Source organism: Argiope bruennichi, chromosome 6, assembly GCF_947563725.1.
Source record: "Argiope bruennichi chromosome 6, qqArgBrue1.1, whole genome shotgun sequence".
Taxonomy (NCBI): domain Eukaryota; kingdom Metazoa; phylum Arthropoda; class Arachnida; order Araneae; family Araneidae; genus Argiope; species Argiope bruennichi.
This window is the reverse complement of record NC_079156.1, coordinates 111,564,702-111,586,397: the sequence shown is the minus strand read 5'-3', so window position 1 is coordinate 111,586,397 and position 21,696 is coordinate 111,564,702. Positions and strand designations below refer to the sequence as shown.

At 26.9% G+C, this 21,696-nt stretch overlaps 1 protein-coding gene across 1 annotated transcript in view; it reads right to left on the bottom strand.

Moving 5' to 3' along the window:
* Window positions 1–21,696, bottom strand: part of LOC129971415 (collagen alpha-1(XI) chain-like) — a 126,518-nt gene that overhangs the window by 44,779 nt on the left and 60,043 nt on the right. The window contains exons 12-25 of the mRNA XM_056085168.1: window positions 19,967–20,020; window positions 19,785–19,838; window positions 18,385–18,438; window positions 17,390–17,443; window positions 16,390–16,434; window positions 15,875–15,928; window positions 14,808–14,852; window positions 14,413–14,466; window positions 7,437–7,481; window positions 5,527–5,580; window positions 4,593–4,637; window positions 1,868–1,921; window positions 1,079–1,123; window positions 863–970 (exon numbers count right to left, since the gene is read on the bottom strand). Coding sequence (XP_055941143.1) covers window positions 863–970; window positions 1,079–1,123; window positions 1,868–1,921; window positions 4,593–4,637; window positions 5,527–5,580; window positions 7,437–7,481; window positions 14,413–14,466; window positions 14,808–14,852; window positions 15,875–15,928; window positions 16,390–16,434; window positions 17,390–17,443; window positions 18,385–18,438; window positions 19,785–19,838; window positions 19,967–20,020 — 765 coding nt within the window. The remainder of the gene's footprint in view (window positions 1–862; window positions 971–1,078; window positions 1,124–1,867; window positions 1,922–4,592; window positions 4,638–5,526; window positions 5,581–7,436; window positions 7,482–14,412; window positions 14,467–14,807; window positions 14,853–15,874; window positions 15,929–16,389; window positions 16,435–17,389; window positions 17,444–18,384; window positions 18,439–19,784; window positions 19,839–19,966; window positions 20,021–21,696) is intronic.

Below are 21,696 nucleotides of genomic sequence, written 5' to 3'. Positions count from 1 at the left end.
AACATAATACCAAAAGTTTCTCTTTACGCTGCCAATTGGAACAGAGAGGATGTTCTTTTCTTCACTTGACACGGCCCATTCCCAATATACCTACACAGATTCCATCTGACCAACTCTGCTTACTACAGCTGTGGGGAGATAGGATCTCCAACTCACTATGGCATCGAATGCCTACTGACTCTCTCATGACACACGAGAAAGCCAGAAGCAAGTCTCGTGGAAGAATGGTACAGGAGAGTTGCATCGAATACCCTTTCACGCGACAAAATCTACTCCATAGTAAATCACATTCATAAATACCAAGACCTCTTCAAGACTACATAATAACTGAGATCAAAATTCCACTTGTCAAAATCAACTAAATTATTTATTCAAAAGTGTTTTGAAAAGTCCCTCAAAAGTTCAGTTCTCATGAAGGAAATCAAAACACAGGACCCAGAGGACGCTACAGATTTCTCACTCTACAATGTTTGTTTATGTGTTTATAATGTCATACAGATGTTCACAATGTAATTTATCATTTTTTTCTTTTTCAATTAGTAATTTCATTTCCCTCTAAGTTCAACCCATAGTCACCATTTGTTTAAGTGTTCTTGTCCCCTCCATTGAGTAATTACTTCACCAAAAATTGAATACAGTCGTGTAGGATTTGACACCGATGAGATTCTCTCTGGAGATTCCTGGATAATTTGTCGTCTCTTTATTTCTTTTAACATTTTTTTTCCTTCCTTCCATCTTGTGCTCATCCAGTTGGTTAGATAACTTAGTGTTATAGGCGCCGGGACACAGGATGGCATTATATTATGTAACTTTAACATAATCGATAGGGATTTTTTCGCTTTTAAATTCTATTTGGCCTTACCTTTGGACCCTCAGGGCCTTCAATACCCGGAGTTCCATCTGGACCAGGAACGCCTTGGTCTCCTTTAGGTCCATAATCTCCTTTTTGACCATCATTACCCCTCGAACCCTATAAAAAATGTATAATTTTTTATATAATTTTAACTGCATTTTTTAAAAAAAATACTTTATTAATGCTGAACGTAAAATACATTAAATAAATACAGATTAATCTTACCTTTTCTCCTTTTTCTCCAGATGGTCCTCTAACACCTTGATCCCCCTAAAATATAAAAACAATAAACAGAGATGAATTTAAAATAATTTTATTGAAATTATGAATTTAAAATAATTTTTAAAATCTACACCATTTGCTCTCATATTTAAGAAGGATAAAGATAGAAATGGCTAAGTACAACAATGTGGTAAATTTGGATGAGCTATCAGAAATTCCGCTTCGAAAATAGAAAAAAAAAATCATTAAATTGCATGGGAAAATAATAGTTAAATAAGATGAATAGAATTTTATTTCATTTTAGAGAAAAGATATTTTCGTCATATTTATAAAACAACACTAAGCATTATTCATGAATGGAAACTTCAAACCTTCGTTCCAAGCAAAGAAGTATTTTTAAAACATCGTAATGTTTTAAATTAAAGTGAGAAACCGAATTAGGCCTCTTGAAATGCGTTAATTACTTAACACAGAAAAATTATCTTTTTAGTAATCAATATATTATCACTTATATTCAAATAAGAAAAGACGCTTTATTTATATAATTTATTTTAAAGTATTAAAACATCAAAAGAATGCAAAAGAATATTATTTTTTAATAAGTATTTTGAATAATTTTTCTATTGTAAAATGCATCATTTAGATACATAATTATATAATCAAATATAATAGCTTCGGTGTTTTTACAGAAAAGATTATTTCACGAAATATTGATATAATTATTACCATTTACATAGTTGCATGATTAAAACTCTAGATTAAAAAGTATATTACAAAATATATTAAAATTACCTTAACTCCTCGTTGTCCTGGAAATCCCATTGGACCTTGAGGACCAGATCCTCCCTTCAGGAAAGGAAATAAATTTCATGAAATAAAATTGTAAATGCATCAAAAAATAATTGTCATCAAAATTTGTTATCATAAACTGGAGAGAGGTGCACTATAGGAAATTTTCATAGTTTTCGACAATTTGCAAGGTATCCCAAGGTATCCCAAAGATTATTAAGGTAACGTTTCAAAATCATATCTTTTAAGACTTGTACTGCTCATTTTTTGACTGACTAACATTTAACAACAATAATAAATTCTTCACAGCTTTGTTTTTTAAAAAAAATGATTCAATAAAAAATTATTTTGATGAATAGTTCATCATTTATTTTATTTTTATGCAGTTTTAAGAATTATTTTACTTCAACTTTTACTTCTTCTCAATTTCTGTGAAGGTTTTAAATGATATTTTATTCCGGAATAATTAAACAATACCTATAAATTATTATTAGTATTTATTTCCATAACCCTTCTCTTCGATTTCCTCAAAATCTGCTGCAATTTAGCACTGTCTTTAGATTTTTGATTTCCTATAAAAATTAAAAATTCTGAATTCATTCATTATTCTTATTTTGTTTTTTAATTTCAGATCTTTAAAGTTGACTCTATTCTCTTCAACATTTGTAAGTTATTTTTACTCTATGATTTTTTTCAGAGAATATTAATCATAACTGAGAACTTTTATCAAATAGAAAGGTAATCTTATAGAGTGGCGTATGCCTTATAAGAGATTTCGATCCATCTTAAACAAAAATTGCAAATCGAGTACAAATTTAGTAAACCATCGTGGATATGAAAAAAGGCAATAAAAATTTTTAAGTAATAAAGAAATTGTTAGTTGAATTACAATTAATTATAAATAAAAAAATTGCAATTTTCTCAGCAGTTGATAAAAAGTGATTATTTTTGTCTCTTAAAATAAATGAGGTTTACAATTTGGCCTCATGTTTTTTTTCAAACTGTGGCAAGGCCCTACATAGTTTTTTTCTTTCTTTTTTTTAACATACTTTTTAGAGAAATATATCAAGTGAATTTTAATCAGTCATTTCCATATGGTATTCTAAAATTACGGAATATGTAAAAAGATTTTTTTTAATTCTCCAAGCTAAAGATTTGATGCAAGTTGTAAACAGAGATTATAAATGCATTTGTTTTTTCGCCAATTAATTAATTCCCAAATTTATCTGAAAAGAGAAAAATATAAAATAATTTTCAAAAGAAAATATTTTTATATCTCGATATGATAAACGGCGTCATTTGTTTCAACCAAATATTTTAATTTATTATACTCTATCTAAATATAGCGTAAATCGATTTCACGAAAATCATAATGACTATAGCCCAAAATTAGTAGTTCCCAACTCGTAAAAGTTTGCGAACAACCCTCATCTCTGATTTGGGAACCCTCATTCTAGGGGACCCTCATTTCTAGGGGAAGTATACAATATTCTCAGGTAAAGGGATATCTGGGGTTTCCTCCCCTCCTCGAAAAATTTTTTGAAAATTAGGATGCTATAAAATTCATCTTGAGACACTTTTAGAGTGCATTTATCTGTTAACAAAGGCTTCCGAACATTATCCCCCGAATGCATCTTAGATAACAAAAACGCACATCTTAAAATTAATTTCTTCGCGATGCTTGAAATCGACAAGTAAAAATCACATCAACTCTCTTAAGCGAAAACATTACTTAACAATAAAAACATGAAAATAAAACTGTGAATAAAAAATAATGTATCATTATTTAAAAAAATAACATCATTAATAAAAAATAATATTATTATTTAAAAAGATGTTCGAACCATAGGAAACATTCCGCGGGAGACCGTTTTTAAAAAATCGTATTTTTTTTAGCGAATTTTAACTTTTTTATAACAATACATCGCAGAATGTAAGATTCCTATATGCAATTTCTGTTATCGATATTCCATTTTTCAACTAATACAAAATCCCACAGTAAGAAGATTAAGTGGATCGAATTTGTTATTTACATCTGATATGGCATACTCAGTTTACAATGTAATCCTTTATTTATTTAAAATTTAAGTTAAAAAAAATTAAAACAAGCCATTTAAATTATGTCAATAGTGTCGATGACTTTGACAACACATACTTTTTATTATGCCACACAATATTTCTGCTAACAATTTATCTTTCCCACAATTAATACAAAACCTATAGAGTAACATGAAGTATCGGTAGATAAGGTTTTTCTACTTCTTTAGATTTCTGATACAATATATTGTGTTTTCGTCAAAGCAAATCGTTTATTCAAAATTTAAGCTAAAAGAAAAATCTAAACATCACATGCATTATGGTGAATGGAAGATCTGCTAATAAACAACCCAAAGTATACAAGTGAACATCACTAAGCTGTACTTTTTCAATGCCATTTACTCGCGCATTTTCATACTTAAAGAGCTTTCGTCAGTATAAGTTGAACATGGCAATAATTCTTGCTGTCTTTTTTATGGAATTTTTAATAATAAAATCTAATGTTTCCAATAAAAAAATTTCTTGTTGACATTTTCATAAACACCATAGTCATTACAGATACGCAGCTCTCTCATATCTTTTTTTTTTATTTTATAAAACTGAAAGATATCAATAATATGAGTAGCACAATCTTTTCAAGAATTTCTAAAGATTATAACTATTAGCTTCAATTTCATGATGCTGCACTTACAGGATCTCCTTTCGCTCCAGGAATACCAGGCACTCCTCCTGGACCCTAAAAATTTTTAAATAGTCAGAAAGATTTTTAATGTAGAAACAGCATTGTTCAGCAAAAAAAAAACACACACACATATACAGTCATAACCAAAAATCTTATTTCATATATTTAAATATATAAAGATAGATATGTAAAACAAACCCTGAAGTTTATAACAACTGAAGAGTTATTAATGATTGTTCATTTCAGAATCTAGAATGTTTAATTAGCATAAATATAGCAAATTGCTTTATAATGTTTCAAAAACTTATTGATGATTCTGTTTCTTTTATAAGATTCTTTGAATTAATATATATATCATTAATCTATTTGATTTTTGATCGCAATTAATTGATATTTCTGTTCTATTTCGCTATTTTTGAGTTAAAATAACTTTATGTCTGTCGTCAAGCAAAAGCATGCTTTTTTCTCTGTATCAAGAACGAATGAAAACTGACTTTAATGTCTAAGCAATTAGAATTTCAGCCTTAAAAGGATTTTTACCTCTTTTATTAATATTTTCGGTAATTATGAGAAAAGAAATTCAATGAATACCGGAACATTCTAAAAAATATTCTGATTTATTTTCAAATTTAAACTCTTATTTTCTTATCTTCAAATTATGATTAACAATGTTGAAAATTCATAGCTTCTTCAGATTTCTTGATTGAAAAAGCTTCTATCTTTTGATATAAATATCAGAATATCAAAAATGTAGCTATTTTGACGGGTTTTTTTTCAAAAGTTAAGTTTTAATTACGTTAAAATTTATTAAATATTGAAAACTCTGGCATTTACTTATTTTTTCTTTGCAAAATCTTTTTGAATATATATAACGTTTGCAATCACGTTCTGATTTTCCATTGAAACCTTAGAAACTAGTAAAATTGTAAATAAATCTACTTACTGGGAGTCCATCAGCACCAGCTAGACCAGGGAGTCCAGGTTTGCCACGAGGACCCTGATTAAAAAATTATTGTGATAAATTTGACAGCCAATTTGTAAATAAATTTTATACACTCTTTTATATTTTATTATATGAATGTTTTTTATCTCATTCTATGATAAAAAAAGATATATATATAAGTTACAACAAGAATTATGTTTTAATTATATTTTGAAAGGTGACAAAATGAGTGTATGAATTAACCTTCAAAAATTTTCTAAATTTTTTCAAAAAAAATATTTTTATTTGTTTATTTTAGTTAATTGTCTCTGATATTTTATCATCAAATCATAACATCTGTGCATGAAATAAAAATTTATCAAAAATTATTGTTTTCGAAATTTCCCCAGGAAAATATACAATTGACTGCCTCTCTTATTCAATTAATATATGAATAAGTGCTTGGTATATTTTAGAATACAAATACCACATCTATTTCCTAAGACGTAATCTTTAATCCTCAAGCATGAAATTTTAATGATGTCTTTCCATTAAATGCAATGAGAAAATTCTTAACTTGGAAAATAAATTTATGAAAAGTTAAATTTTTGATTTTAAATTATAATAAGGGAAAGTCATGCAGAAAATATTTTGCTGCTTGGGAATTTTGTGAATTCATGAAATGTGTTAACTATTAATATGTCATAGGTTTTGTATAATAGGTCTCAAAATTGGTTTTAATATTTGAGACTGAAAGTACAAAAAAAAGTGATGAATCTCTCTGTCAGTATATAGAAAAGGAAAGAGAGGAATATAAAGTGCTTTTCCTTTAGATAAAAATTTAACAACTGAATACGTATTTTTACGAGAATTTTTACTTTTCTTTTCCAGCATTTTTACTTTACTTTTTTTTTACATTTACTTTTCCAAAGAAAATTATTTCACATAAAAATCATGTTTATTTTATAAACATAATTTATCAACGGATTAAAATTAAATTTTCAAATATGGGTGACTAGAATGCGAATAAAATAGAATTTTATTTATTGAAATCGTTAATATTTGCTTAAGAAAAATGAGAAACAAATTTTCCAACTCAGTAATGCTTATAAACTGGCATATTATCCGTTATGAAGTTGTATAGAGCGAATATTTGGGCACGTAGTAAGGAAATTTAGTATGTAGTTAATTTTCAAGTAGTAGTGTCCACTAAAAATGTTTTTCTAAATTTTAATAGGAATTTTAATTAATTAAAAATTAATAAACAATAACTTCAATGTATATTATCATACAAAATAATTCCTGTAATACTTTAAAATTTGAAAATTTTATATTTTTTAGTCTAAATGATTTAATATCTGACGCAAATTTTATTTCATTTTTTTTAAAATTTTAATAAACTATTTAAAATCTACAGTGCAGCAGCGGATGCAATATATTTTTATTTTCCATTTGCAATTGAAGTGTTCAATAATTTGATTAATTGCAAAACCGACTTCCACTTTAAAGTCTTTAATTTAAAAAATAGCAAATTTAAAAATATTTGATTATTAAAACTTGTGTGTTTACATTTTTAAAAAATTTGTTGGAAATATTTCGCAATTTATGCCACTTTGATATTATTAATGAATTTGTTAACTTGGTTTAAAACGATCTTGAAATACTCGATAAGAAAAATAATGCTTGCTTTTCAAAATGCTAAAATTATAATATTATACGATTTTCAGGACTAAAGATTTGAATTTCTTTTATTATTCCGCATTTAACTTTGAATATTTATAAAACAATTTTCAAATTGAAAATTAAGCTGCATTTAATTGGATTTCTTACTCAGATCTCTTCTGTTATTTTTAATAAACAAAGAGATTAATAAATAAATCTAAAACAGGAACATCAGCTATCTAAATTACAAAATGTGAGGAAATACATACCGTGAGTCCCTGCGGCCCTAATGGTCCTTGAGGTCCCGGTGGGCCCTGGAAATAAACATAAATTTAGAAATGAAAACCATTATAATTTTAGCGGCTATATTAATTATGCAGAGTGAAAAATAAATCGAGTTCACTTTTATTGCAGACATTATCAAAACATTTATTTAAGGCAACACTTCATGATGTATAAGCTTTGTTATTAAGAATTCATTAACGTCATTACTATAAGTTCGACTGCAGTTTCAATTTTTCTCTTTTAATATAACATATTTTAATAAATCATTTGAGGTATAGTTGTAAATTAATAATGCTTCAAAGATGGTTGAAACTTATTACAGGACAATTGGTTTCTTGTAGATCTGGAAAGAAAATCCATAACAAATTTCAACTGTCTACAACTTTTTTATTACAATTTATTTGTTTCAATATATGCATATATGTGCTCGAATATTAAAGGCATGTCACATTTTAAATTAAATTAAATGTTTATAGAACTCTCTTTTTGGATATATTGAAAACTCTTGCAAAAGCTCATTATCTGAAAATTTAGTTATATTATATGGTTATCAGTTAAATGAATCGGTTTTATCATTCAATATAAATCATTCAAAAAGCAAAGTTTTTATAAACATTCCATTTGCAACAAATAAAAATAGGCTAATTTTTTTTTAAAAAAATTGCATGTAACATTTTCAATTTTATTAAAAAAATCCTCAACTTTTAATCAAAATTTTTCTTTAAAATTTTAAGGAAAATATAATATTTAAGTACTAAAAAAATACAGAGTTCAGGATTTCTAGAATAGAACACTGCTTACAATGCAAATATTAGTTGAGATGTTAAAAACGTTTTCCTCCATCTGTGAGCTATCAATATCTTTTAGAAGTGAAATACGTCACTCTGTATATGACTTCGAAAAATGTCAAAAAAGAATCATCCTAATTTTGGTCCAATAGCTAATTTCTAAGCCATTAGAGAGAGACCCACACTTTCAAAGGGAAGAATGCTTTAATATATATTATAATTCTTTTTTGTCTTATTTTGGTCAATAAACACACTGATTAAAATTTATAAAATCTATATATTTATATAATTCTCGGTTCCATTAGTCAAATATATTAAAATATCAGCCACCGTTGAAGATCAGCTAGTTTGCAGAAATAATGGTAATATTTCATTCCAGTTAAATCGTTTCCGATACATTTTCACATCTATAATTCCACCAAATTATCAGGAATTAAAGTCGTGTTACTTTGATCGTCTCACATATGTTCTATTCATTGTATACATGAGCCTTTTTTAATCGAGACTATGATATTATAGCCCTATTAAAAACGTAAATGCACGATCCGTCGATTTTCAAAATTTCGCTGTATTATAACATCATTTTTTATTCATCTTAAAAATTACTCGGGCATTAAATGGAACCCAACCCTTTAGCTTTTAAAGATAGCAGAAAATAATGCGTTTAAGTATTTGATGAAACAATGATTTGAATTTCAAAGCAACAATATAATATATTGTTAAAAATTAAACAAAAAATATTTTTTTTTAAAAAAACTGTCAAAATTCACAGAAAATTTTCGCGATTATTAAATTGGTATAATTAAAAATAAATTTTTAAAATTTTGAAATGATGCAAAATTAATATTTCTTTAATAATATTCCGGAAATTATAGCGGAAAAGGGTAAAATTTATCTTATTTTTTCATTGATTTAAATTCTAATTAACATTTCAAAAATCATTCAGAGGTACACATTCCCATTTCTCCTTTTCCAAAGTATATATGTTTCCAAATTATATTTGATAGTTGTATGCCAAATTGTTTGTCATGAAGAGCATCAACGTACACATACATATTCACCTTTATTATATGTAGAGAGTCTTGATAATCTAACGTTTTATACAAAGAAAATTAACTATTCTGAGATTAAAACGTATCAGTACATCCAATTTCACTATTTTATAAAAATGTGAACAATTTCAAAGGTCGCCTTGAAAAAATTCGCCGATAAAAGAGAATTGCTTGCTAGACACAGCAGTTGATTCGCTTAAAATAAGGATTTTCAAAGTTTCATAACTTACTCTGTTTTAGTCGCAGAAAAATTGAACTTTTTTTTAAAATAATGGTGTAGCAACAATATTTTATTAGGCGACAAACAGGATAGAATCCTGTACTAAAATTTAGATTTCATAATTTTTCAAAAATGCATATAGACTCAAACATCATAAAATACAATTATTTAAAGCCTTTTTACAATTGAAAATATATGCCTATTGGCCGAAAATATATAGATTAGAATGAATTCTCACCGAGTATACATTTAAATACTTGGGATAATCGATACATAATTTTGAGAAAAGCATTCATAATTTTCTCATGAATGTTTTCTTCAACCACGCTGTTCCAAAAAAAAGCAACAATGCACTGGCAACAAGAAACGACATTTTCAGAATTATCAAATTTAAATACAGTTTCATATTATTTATGCACTCAGTGTGTTAAAACATTTCCTGCGAAAATAAACTATTATGTAACCCACTCGTTTGATTTTATTTTTCTTAATAAACGGATATGACAGAGCGCCTTATCGTATCCCGGAATATAAATATCATGTTTTGACCTTGAATATAGCGAATTTCTACTTTTAACCAAAACCAGTTATAAAAGTTTCCGAAAAAAGCTCGTTGTATGTGAATACACGAAAAATAGACAGCGAATGACGCAATAATTGGTATTTACATATCATAAACATCCGAACATGCGCTTCCAAGGATCGATAATGTTTGGAAAAAAATAGAACGGCTGATAATGCCTAAGCTAAGTTCAAAAGTTCTTATTTATTAAGAAAATACAAGTCACTATATACAGAATGTATATAAAAACTTTCCGAAGATAGCTACTTCTGAAACATGAGTTTTCAAAAGAATGGTAAAAGGAAAATATCAGTCTCATAAGTAAGGACATATATCATATCGATTTTCTTTCTCTTAAAAAGGAATAAAGAAATTACTTTGGTATTTTTAAAACACAGTCACGTAAATTTCCAGTTATGAGGTAGTTAATAGTTATACATTTATAGTAAATATGATACAGTTTCATAGAGCTATTTCTGAAATAGAGAGAAAAATAGTAAAAAGATTTAACTCATTTAAACATATATTTTTACGTCTTACTTACTTATTTAACTGTTACTTACCTGTTACTAAAATGACGCTACCAAAATTTTAAAGATAAGTTGGAAATATCTATATCACTAGCATAATTTAAATAAAATCACATTTAAAAGAAATAGCACTAATTTATAAACAAATTACATAACGATTATCATATTAAAATGATCCAAAAATAAAATAGGACAAAATAAAGTTTAAAAAAGCATTTGAAAAATTATAACTATATTAAACGCCTAAATCAGAAATAAAATTTTAAATTTTGAAATTCGAAATATATATCATTTGTTGAAGAATTTCAAGTTACTTAAGAAAAGATTAAGAAGAAATGTTATTTCTTTAAATAACAGTATACTGATTGCTGAACAGTAGCTGAAAAAGTATTTAAGAGGACTACAAGAAATAAATACTTCAATTATAATCACTATTAACATATTGCTGAAAATAGTCAGAAATTTAAAAAAATAAATATGACTGCATTTTTTAAACGAGGGTTACTGATTTATTTGGGCAATTTCATTTTTGAAAGTTAATTGGTTTCTTTTTTGGTTTCAATTTTGAAAGATTTTGGTTTCGCATCATTTAATGAAGAAATAACATAAAAACAAGAAAATGCATTGAGAATATTTTACATTTACATAGTGAAGGGAAACAGAAATATTTATTGCAGTTTTAGATTTCCGTAAGCCAGATGTATTTTACTTTTTCTTATTTAACGAGGTCTATTCGATACAATCGATAAGACTATGTATAGAATTACATAATTAATGTTCTTCCAGTTTAAACGTTTTATTATCGACTCCGTTTTTAGTTTGGCTTTCTACAGGCAATTGTTCTTTGTCTAATTTTTTTTCTAATCATATGAGGATCATTAAAACAGAACAAACAGAAATAAAAAAAAATCAAAGAATTAAAATTGGTTTCAAGTTTCTCTAAAAGTTTTCGGATCATAATAATCCTCCATATTTTAAACATAGGCACCTGTCTGCTATTATGTTTTTCAAATAATGAAAGGAAACAGTCTGTGTTACAAATACATTTAGATGCTTATTACAGTAATGCTAAATTTTCCAGTCTGAATTCTCGATAATGATTCGATGAAGCATGACTTCTAAAAGGGATGTAATTTTACAGATCATTCAACTGAATCGATTCTTTTAAATTCAGTTGTATACGAATTTCATTCAATTTGAACCAAATATAGAAGAGAAAAAAAAATTTAAAACATCAAAACCTCTACTCATAAGAATGGTGTGTGTGTGTGTGGCGGGGGGGGGTCTATAACCTAGACCGTTTTACCCACAACTACGAAATTTAGCATATGCATGCATATATACTTACCTAAGAGGGTAGGAATGTGCACTTCGGAGCGTTTTGTTAAATTTTGATTACAAGTAATTAAAAATTTATCTAAATGTTGGCATTTTTGTTAGTTTTCTCAAATATTATTGCACAAAAATAAATTTACACATTTTTTTTAAATTTAAAAATTTATCTTTTCAATGATATCAGTTTAAAAGATGTGTAGAATGTTTACATATTTTGGCAATTCTTTAATTTTTTTTCAAATTTTTAACAATAAATTACATTGTTGCGCTAAAATTCAGATTGTTTTCACTGTTTCATGAAATATTTAATTGCGTGGTTTTCTGATATTACTGAAAACTGAAGAAGAAGAATTCTGTATAATATCTGTGGGATAAGAAAGAAATAAGAAATTTAAATTACAATATAGCGAAATTTAGAATATAGATGAACCGAACAGCTACATTTTTAAAACAATAAAACTACATTTTTATTGTGTAAAGATGGTTCATTTACACAATAAACAGAGCAAGTGTAAGACTTTTTAAATAACCCGGTTATCATGCATATGACAATTCGACACTTAAAAACCATTTTTTTGGTTAATCATTAACATCAAAACTATACATTTGAGATTTAATGGAAATAAACAAGCCACTATTCACGGCCAGACAGTTGATCGCTAAAGATGGCTATTGAGAAATCAGAAAGTCAAGTTACAATACCGTAAAAATTAGAACATAAACGAACCGTTCAATTATGTTTCTAATATAAAATATTTTAGGAATATTTTATTCAACAATTTATCACATTGTTTGCTTTTAGTTCGTGATACGTTCATCAGATGTAATTTGCAATGAGAAATATGTCCCGTTCTTGCACAAGTGCTGAAAAATATTTAGAAAATTAAATTATATCACAATGCTGCTTTGTATCGAATTTGAGACTATTATAAAGAAAAGTTGAAAAACACAATTAAAACTGAGTTTCCCAAGTACTATGATTTAGTACGACTAATAGACATGGATTATTTTAGAAAATTTTTGGGTCGTATGAAAAATCCTAAAATTCATATTAACGCAAACCCAGAATTAGTTCCCATTTTTTTTCTAAAATTTAGATTTGGCTCTTAGCAGTTTTTATAACTAGTTGCTTTCATGTCCATTTAACTGTAATTCAGCTTCTTCTTCTTCTTCTTCTTTTTTCTTTTTGTATATCTTATAGGCTTATCTCTTTTAAATAAAATTTTGCTTGAAATAAATTGCGCATGCATGTGTGTAGCTAATGGAAATACATCTACATTTTTTTTTCTTGTGGACAAAAGAAAATTTTTGAAATTCGTTTAATATAAATCAATTTATTTCCATAAATACAAAAGTCTTTCCTAAAGAACGTACACTTATATTTGATTATAGCAAATTCTACCACAAAATAATGAGTCTCCAAATTTTTATTACATCGGCTTTTTTTTGTTCTATCAATTTTTTTAAATTATTTTTTGTTGCTTTTCTGAGTAAGGACAATGTAGCATCCAAGGTTAAGTAGCACCATCATTCACCGAAATTAGAGCACGTTTAAATTCTATTCTTGTTTTGCGCCGCACTCTTTGATCAACACGTATACACACTGCTGGAAACTTCATTGACATGTTACCAAAATCCAACCTTTCTGCCAATATCGTCACAGAAGATTAGGAGTTACGTACGATTCGGAGACGATTTGGAATGGTATTAATGGCTGAAATGGTAGTCGATATACATAAAAGAGCTTTTATAATAGGAGTCCAGAATCTGGATATTCTTAATTGCGTTTTTCGACTGCAACGATATGATCAGCCAAGAGTTATCAACAGAATACAAATCATCAACGGCTAAGTCTACCAAGCTGTAAATAATCGATTACTGTTGGGCCTCCAGTATATTTGTTCACAAATGTATAGGCGTGAAAGGTGGAGTCTGTTGCATTACAATGCATGCTCGCATACTACGATCCGGATGCGTAACTTATTAACTCAACGCCATTTAACTACTATCGCACTCGATCTGGCACCTACAGATTTCTTTTTGTTCCCTCGCTTTAAAGAAGTCCTGAAGACCACGCGTTTAGCAGACTTACTAGACATTCAAATACGTGTGACATCTTTGCTTCAATCCATCCCCAAAAAAATCACCGCTATGCGGTTTTCGTTTATCTTTAAATCGAACAGAAAATCTTTTTGTCCGACCAAATCAAGTCTAGTTCTGGAATTTAACTCAGCGCGACAGGAAAATAAAAACCTGACTTCTCTAATTCCCAGGCGGAATGGCCCTTGTTTGTGCTCAGTGTGTATCACGAAGTGTGGCTTAATTTGAAGAGAATAGGCCTTTTCAGAGCTGCTCTTGGTTTAGTCATTCTTTGATTACTTATAAAATTAAATATGGGAATTTCGTTCTAGGAAAATAAAGTGTGTTGAACTTCAAAAAGGTGTTATCTTAGAATATCACCAAAGAAACATACCATTGGTCCTGCAGCACCAGTCTGCCCGGGTTGTCCAGGTTGGCCAGGAGGACCCTTAAAAAAGAAGAAAATATTGACTTATTAAAGAAAATTTTTATTTACTAAAGAGATACAAATGTTGACTGACATTTAATCGATTTTTAAATTAAAGAGCTTTTGTTTCCGAAAAAATATTTTATGGGATGCAGAAATTGTATTTCACAAAGTAATTTTTATGGCATTAAGAGAACTACGTAAAATTTCAGCTTTCTTTTTTATTTCTTCATGAACTTTTGGCTAAATATAAATGACACATATCAATTCGAGAAACTTTTTAGGAAGTTCAGGAATTAATCTTTAATAGTTTAATTATTATATTTCAATTTTTTAACTAATTTATAGACATATTACTATACCTCTTTTCCTTTTGGACCAGTAGAGCCTTCTGCTCCAGGTATTCCCTAAAGCAAAAAAAAAAAAAAAAAATTATGATATCAGAATTTATTTAGGGCAAACTTTTCAATGAATCTTTATTATTTTAGTATTTAGATTAGTAAAATGAGAATGATTAATATATGTTTATTGCTGAAACAAGGTATACAAAATGTTATAAGTAAGCAGTAACTAAATATAAAAGAAACAAATAAATTCAAGAGGGGAAAAGGACTATAGTTTTGCTAATGTCGACGGAAATGAGAAAGTATGAAGCAATGTAATTATTGATAAGTGTAAGACACAAAATTGTTGATACAATATTAGGCACAAAGTTGATTAAAAAAAACCTGGTTATTTGGTTTTATAAAGCTCTATTATTTTTACACTTGTATTGACCTTACAAAATATCGATTCTTACGAATTGAAAGCTGACCTTTGACTTTGGCTAGATAAGTGCTTTTATTGAAAGAGGGAGAGAAGCACGGAAACTGAGATCAAAATATACCAGAAGAAAGAAGATAATAATAAATAGGAATGTGCTAATGTCTCCTAACTTTTCAAAATAGGCTTATCTAAAATTCAATATACTTAACTTCTCAGTAATTTTTTTTTTAAATGTCAGAGCTGAAAATATTCAATTTTCAATACAAGTGAATTGAAATCGATTGAGACTTTTCATAATTCCTTAAAATGTGAGGAATTGAATCTGTCGTTTTTGCTTCTCCGTTTTTGGTCAATCAAAAAGAAAAAAGACGAAAAAATTTTTTAAAAAAGGCTTTGAAATCTCGCTTGTTAGTTGCAAAAAAGGGAACAGAACTTTTTTTAATAAAGCTTATTTATTAAAGCAGCAACCAATATTTCGAAAAATTGTAAATTGGGAAATTTTGCTTAAGAATGTAAAACTCAAACTTTAATTATTGTCAAAAAGCGAAGCTTGATTCTCTTTAGAACCACATACACAAATGGAACAATAAATAATAAAATTAGATAAAAAAATAATAAAGGTCTTAGTAAATTTTTAAAATAAAGTCTTAGAGGCTTCACTTACTGGAGGACCTGGCAAACCGGGAAATCCGCGTGGTCCTATGAATCCTCTGGGACCCTGCAGATGAATAAAAGTTTATTTCATTTGTTGTTAGAATCAATTAATTTTTAAATAAAAAAAAACATTCTTTTAAAAAGTAGAAGATTTTATGGAATTAATTAAAAATACTCACCACAAATAGACGAAAATTCGCCTATTTTGCCACATTTTTGAATTAAAGAAAACTGGTAAAACTTAACTTACGTACAAAAAATTAATTACATATTAATTAAATGTGCTTTGTATAAACACAGAAATACATTTTTTCTGTTTTAGAAAAAAAAATTAATTTTTTTATGAAAAAGCATATTAAAAATTAATCAGGCATAATGTATGCGCAAATATTTACTGCAATCTCAAAGCTCCAGTTCCATGAGTATTACGCATAAATGAGTATATTTTATACATATATAAATGGATAAAATGCTTCATATATTTTAAATAGACTGTTATGATGATTATTAACATAAAAACCATACCATATCTCCAGGCAGGCCAGGTTGTCCAGGTTGGCCTTCTTCTCCCTATATGCAAAATGTAAAGGTACCATAAGAATAATCATAGAAATATGCATAATGATAGACAATAATAAGTAGCAAAGACAATGCAAGTTAGTTCCATAAAGGGATAGCACAAAAGCGAACTCTTTTTTCTATGGGTCAAATATTTATTATTTGTTCAAAAAATACGTTTTTGTTTTGCCAAAATTACAAGAATTCTCTTCTAAATATGATTTAGAAGAGAATAACTACAGATTTAGTTGATTGCTATTCTGAAATTATTCTTCAATACCATATTTTTATTGAAGGTTGTAATTAAGGAAATTAGATAAGGCTAATTTCAAGGGTAATTTGACTTCATTGAATGTTCATATTTGTGTCCATTAATGTATGAAGATTAGATTCATACATTAGAAGATAGAACTGAAGGCTAGATTGGTAGCATTGACATGCTATATCTAATCCGTTTACATGATCATGTAATCTGCACACAATATGAGCAGGGAATATTAATGAGAATTCATACCAATCAAATGTCATTTTAAATATAAATGACAGAAAATGAGAAATGAATTACATTTAATATTTAACTCACAATTAGTTTGAAAAGTATTTTAAAGAAAACGATAATTTGTTGTTGTATTTAAACTAACGGTTAGTTGTTGTCTTTTCAGCTTTTTGAATCGTTCCTTATCATTTTAAATTAAACACTTAACTTTAAGATGGTAAATTAATTTTCGATAAATCATAAATATTTTTATTTTTGTTAGGAAAATTTCGATTACTTAGTTATTTTCTACTTATAAAAAAAGATGTAATTTATACCATTGTTTACATTACTTTTTAATACTTTTATCTATGAATAAAAGGCATTTAACTGCTATTTGTATATGTAATTGAAGGGTGATTGCTTTTTATTAAACATGATTTTTTAAGTCATGCTATATTTAATAAAAATTAATCATATAAAGGAACTTACTTGAGGTCCATCATGTCCTATTAATCCTGGTTCCCCTTGAGATCCTGGAAATCCCTAATAAACAGACGATAATAAATAGCAAAAACTATGCAAGTTAGTTTTATAAATGGATAGTATAAAAATAACTAAACCACAGTTTACAAAAGTAATGTAAGTCAGATTTTCTTTAACTAGAATAAGATATATTACAAAAATTTCAATTTTTGTAATTTAAAATCATGACAGCACGTCTGACTTCTGAATAATATGATTGCTTCCATTTAAAAATAAACAAATCCAGAACTAATATAATCGGGCACAACATTTCAGAAAATGTAATAAAATTCCAAAGCCAAAATATCTTCGTACTTTTTCTGCAATGGAAATCAAGTCTGTCTCTAGATGAAATACTCCAAAATTAATAAAATTCAATTTTTGAAATTGCAGAATAGAGAAAGTGAAAATTTATCCATCTTATCAACTAATAAAAAAAATTCGATAAAAATTTATCTCAACATCTATTTTGTAGCTTTATTTGATTAATTTAGAAAATTTTAAAAGGTTTCATAGCAAAGCTTTTATAATAACCTTTATTTATGAATATAGCCATCTGATGTTATAATCAGACTTTCTACTAAGAAATTATTCTATTATTTAAAATCATAGAAATTTGAAATCCATTTTTAAAAACTAGCTCTTTAAATCCAATCAGATAAATACAAATTTTTTTTAGTGTAGAAAAATTCCTAATCAGTTGTTGACTTTTTTATTAATTATTGAATGAATTATTGATATTAAAAGACTCGCGAAAATATTTTCGATGGGAATATAAAATCTATTCTTAAATTAAAAGAATTAATTGTTTAAATATTTAACTTTTTTCAATTTTAAATCGATTTACCTGAAATTCAACACCCCCAAAAGAGAATGAAGTTCAATCATTTGTATGTAGGTAACATTTTATTCAAAATAAAGAAATCAAGGTAAGTTATAATATAGAAGAAATCATTTCTCACCCTGTCTCCTTTTTCTCCCGGTAATCCAGGCATTCCAGGTAATCCTACATCACCCTAAAGAAAAAAAGATGGGACATCATGAGACGTAAAAAAATAGTGAATAAAATGGAGAAATTCGAAGTTCTTCATTTTAAATATTTCATTTCCAATATTCTCATAATAAATGTTTGTTAATTTTTTTTAAAAAATTCTAATTGTTACACGTTATTCGAAAAAACTTTCACCTGTATACCGTATTCTTATTTTTCTTCTGAAATTGTTACGAAATAAAATCGGAATAGTAAAAGGTAAAGCAGACATTTGCTCATCATTGATTTATGAACATTATTTATTTATCACAATTTGATGAATAGCCTCAGAAACATAATAATTATAATTTTTCGATGTTTCGGAATTAATGCTTCAAATTAAAATTTAAAACAAAAAAATTCAGATTTGAATTATTAAAAAAACAGTTTCTTTTTCAGTAATAATATCATATTTTTACTTAACTTGTTTCTCTAATCTTGGGAATGTTTTGAAACTATAATTAAACTTAATAAGGATCTAAATGCGTATTAATTTTAATAATTTTCCATATTTATAATTAAAGCTATCCTATAAATATGAATGCGAAATGTAATTTCGAAGCAGTTAATGTAAATTGCGCAGATTAAATGGAAAAATTAAATCGTTTGAATGGTAGAACAAATATTTATATTAAATTATTTGTTTAATTATTTGTCTATAATTAAACAGTTTGATGTTATCGTACGATAAATATTTATATTAAGTCTACAATTATTTCCTTAAAATTTTGGCACAGCTGAAAATTTCTTATACCTTTTTCATTTTCATTACAATTTATTTTTAATTTCAGCTGTTAAATTTTTTAGACACAAAGTCATCTGCATCAGATTCATATTTAGATGGCTGCTCAAAAATATTTATTTATCTTCATTGATTTAAGTTTATTTTTATTATTTTACATTATTTTCTTCTGAAAAAATCATCAATTGTTTAACTAGAAATTTCAAACATGATATTATTGCAAAATTGTTTACTTTAAATTTCATTACCACGCTAATACAATAAATACTAAAATCGATTTAATAGATTCTGTAGCAACACTTATTAGTTTTTAATGACATAATTGCAACATTGTATGTAATTTTAAAATTTTAATATTTTCGCTGATTTATTTTTGAAAACACTTTCACTATTTACTTGTATTAGTAAATATTTTATGTAAGTTTGATAATACTTATGGCTATTTTTCAATATTTACACAATTTTTATATATTTTTTATAACCATTATTTTAGAAATATTTGTCACCATTATTGCAATAACATTAAATATTTTTAATTAATATTATTTCATTTATATATTCAAAGGGAACAGTTTATAACTATCCATTACCTTAGATCCGATGGGTCCATGAGGTCCTCGAGTTCCATCTCTTCCGCCGGTTCCCTTAAGGAAAAAGACCATTATTATTAAAACACCTCTTATACAATTTCAATAAAAATAAAATATTTTTCTAAGAATAAAACTTAACTTAACTTTCTTATTTTGAATAGATTTCTACTTACTCAACTTACCCTTCGACCAGGTCTACCTGGATGGCCCATCATGCCTCTTAGTCCTCTTGGTCCCTTACAAAAAAAATATAAAGCACCGTATTAGTACGAATACGAAAAAAGAAAGAAAAATTGATCATATGAAGCAAATCTCATATACAAATTTAAGCTTTACAGCTATATCTACTTTAATAAAAATTTTATTATCTTCATTAGTTTTAAAGTTTAACACTTTTTGATCTCATAGCACATACTATACATTTTGAGACTTTTAAAGAATATTAATTGAAAGAGAATTTGAGACTATAAGAATATTAATTGAAAGATACAATGACATAACCTCTCCAATTTAATTATATATTTTAAACATAAAATTCCATATTGAAAAGATAAATAAATTGTTATATTTGAGAAACTTTAATAAGTTACTTATCAAACCAATATAAAATAATGTAAATATTTTACAATTATTTTACTAAACTATTATTTTTATTAAAGTCTTTATAATCGAGACATTCTTGAAAATACCCCGTATTCAAAGTAGTTCATTAAAATTAGTTGAATCTTTTTAAATTGTATTTGTTTTCATTTTACATTAATTAATACTCCATATTCTCCATTATTTATTAAAATTTTCTCAGTGATTCTTGCATTTTGCAGACGATTTACTCAGTGTTGCCTTTTATAAAGTGACTTATAAACCCTGTCTATTTCTTTATGTTTAATTTAAATGTAATGAAAAAATACATTTACAGCGAAAACAATATATAGCTGCGAAACAATCATTAAATTTTTTCTATCATACTTAAAATTAAAAAAATAAAATCTAAAAAAAGTAAAAAGTCTTTTTCAAAATGAGAAATGTTTAATAAATATTCTTTCATGTAAAAATACTAAATATGACTTTCTCATTAATCAGCATCTTTATTTCCTCAATAGCCATAATTGTCAAATATAAGTAAGATTTATCGTCCTGTTTCGAAATTCTACTAAAGCTATTTGGGACGGAAGCTGCAATTAAATTCAGATGAAGTACCGTGGAAACATCTTTTTTCACCAAATCTTCACACATCATCAGGGGAAAATGTGTACTCTCAAAAATTTAATTTATTCTGGCCCGTGTTCATACAGAATGTTCATTTGTATTCGAATTTAAAAGTGCAGCTCTCCTATGCAATATTCTTCTACAATTACTGTCCTTCAATATATCTAAAGTAAATTCTCTAAGCAGTGTTTTATATCCTAATCATAAAGTAAGATATGCGGATGAAATAATTTTTTTATAATAATGGAATACTAAATCGATTGATTTAGTTTCCATTTTCGATGTAACCACGTGACTGAATGCAAAACAAAGCTCCCATTGATTCGTCTTTGTTTCGGGATTACTCACTGGGATTACCATTTAATAAAAACTTACACAGAAGCGGAAATTTTAGCAATGTTATTAAAAAGTCGTATTAAATTCTCATTTTTATAATTAATTCATGTTATTTATCTTATATCCAAATGGAAAGATATATTTAAAGTTGCGACTCTTCTTCTGATATATATTGTATGTTGAAAACACTTAATAATAAGTTAATTTAAAGATAATAAATTTCGATCAGAAAGATTATGGTATATATCCAAACATAAATGAGAGATTAACTGTACTAGGAAGAATTTTTGTTATTTGATATTTTTCTTTTTTTCATTCTATATTTATTTTCCAAGAATTATCAGTAGTTAAATTTAAACTGGTCAATTGA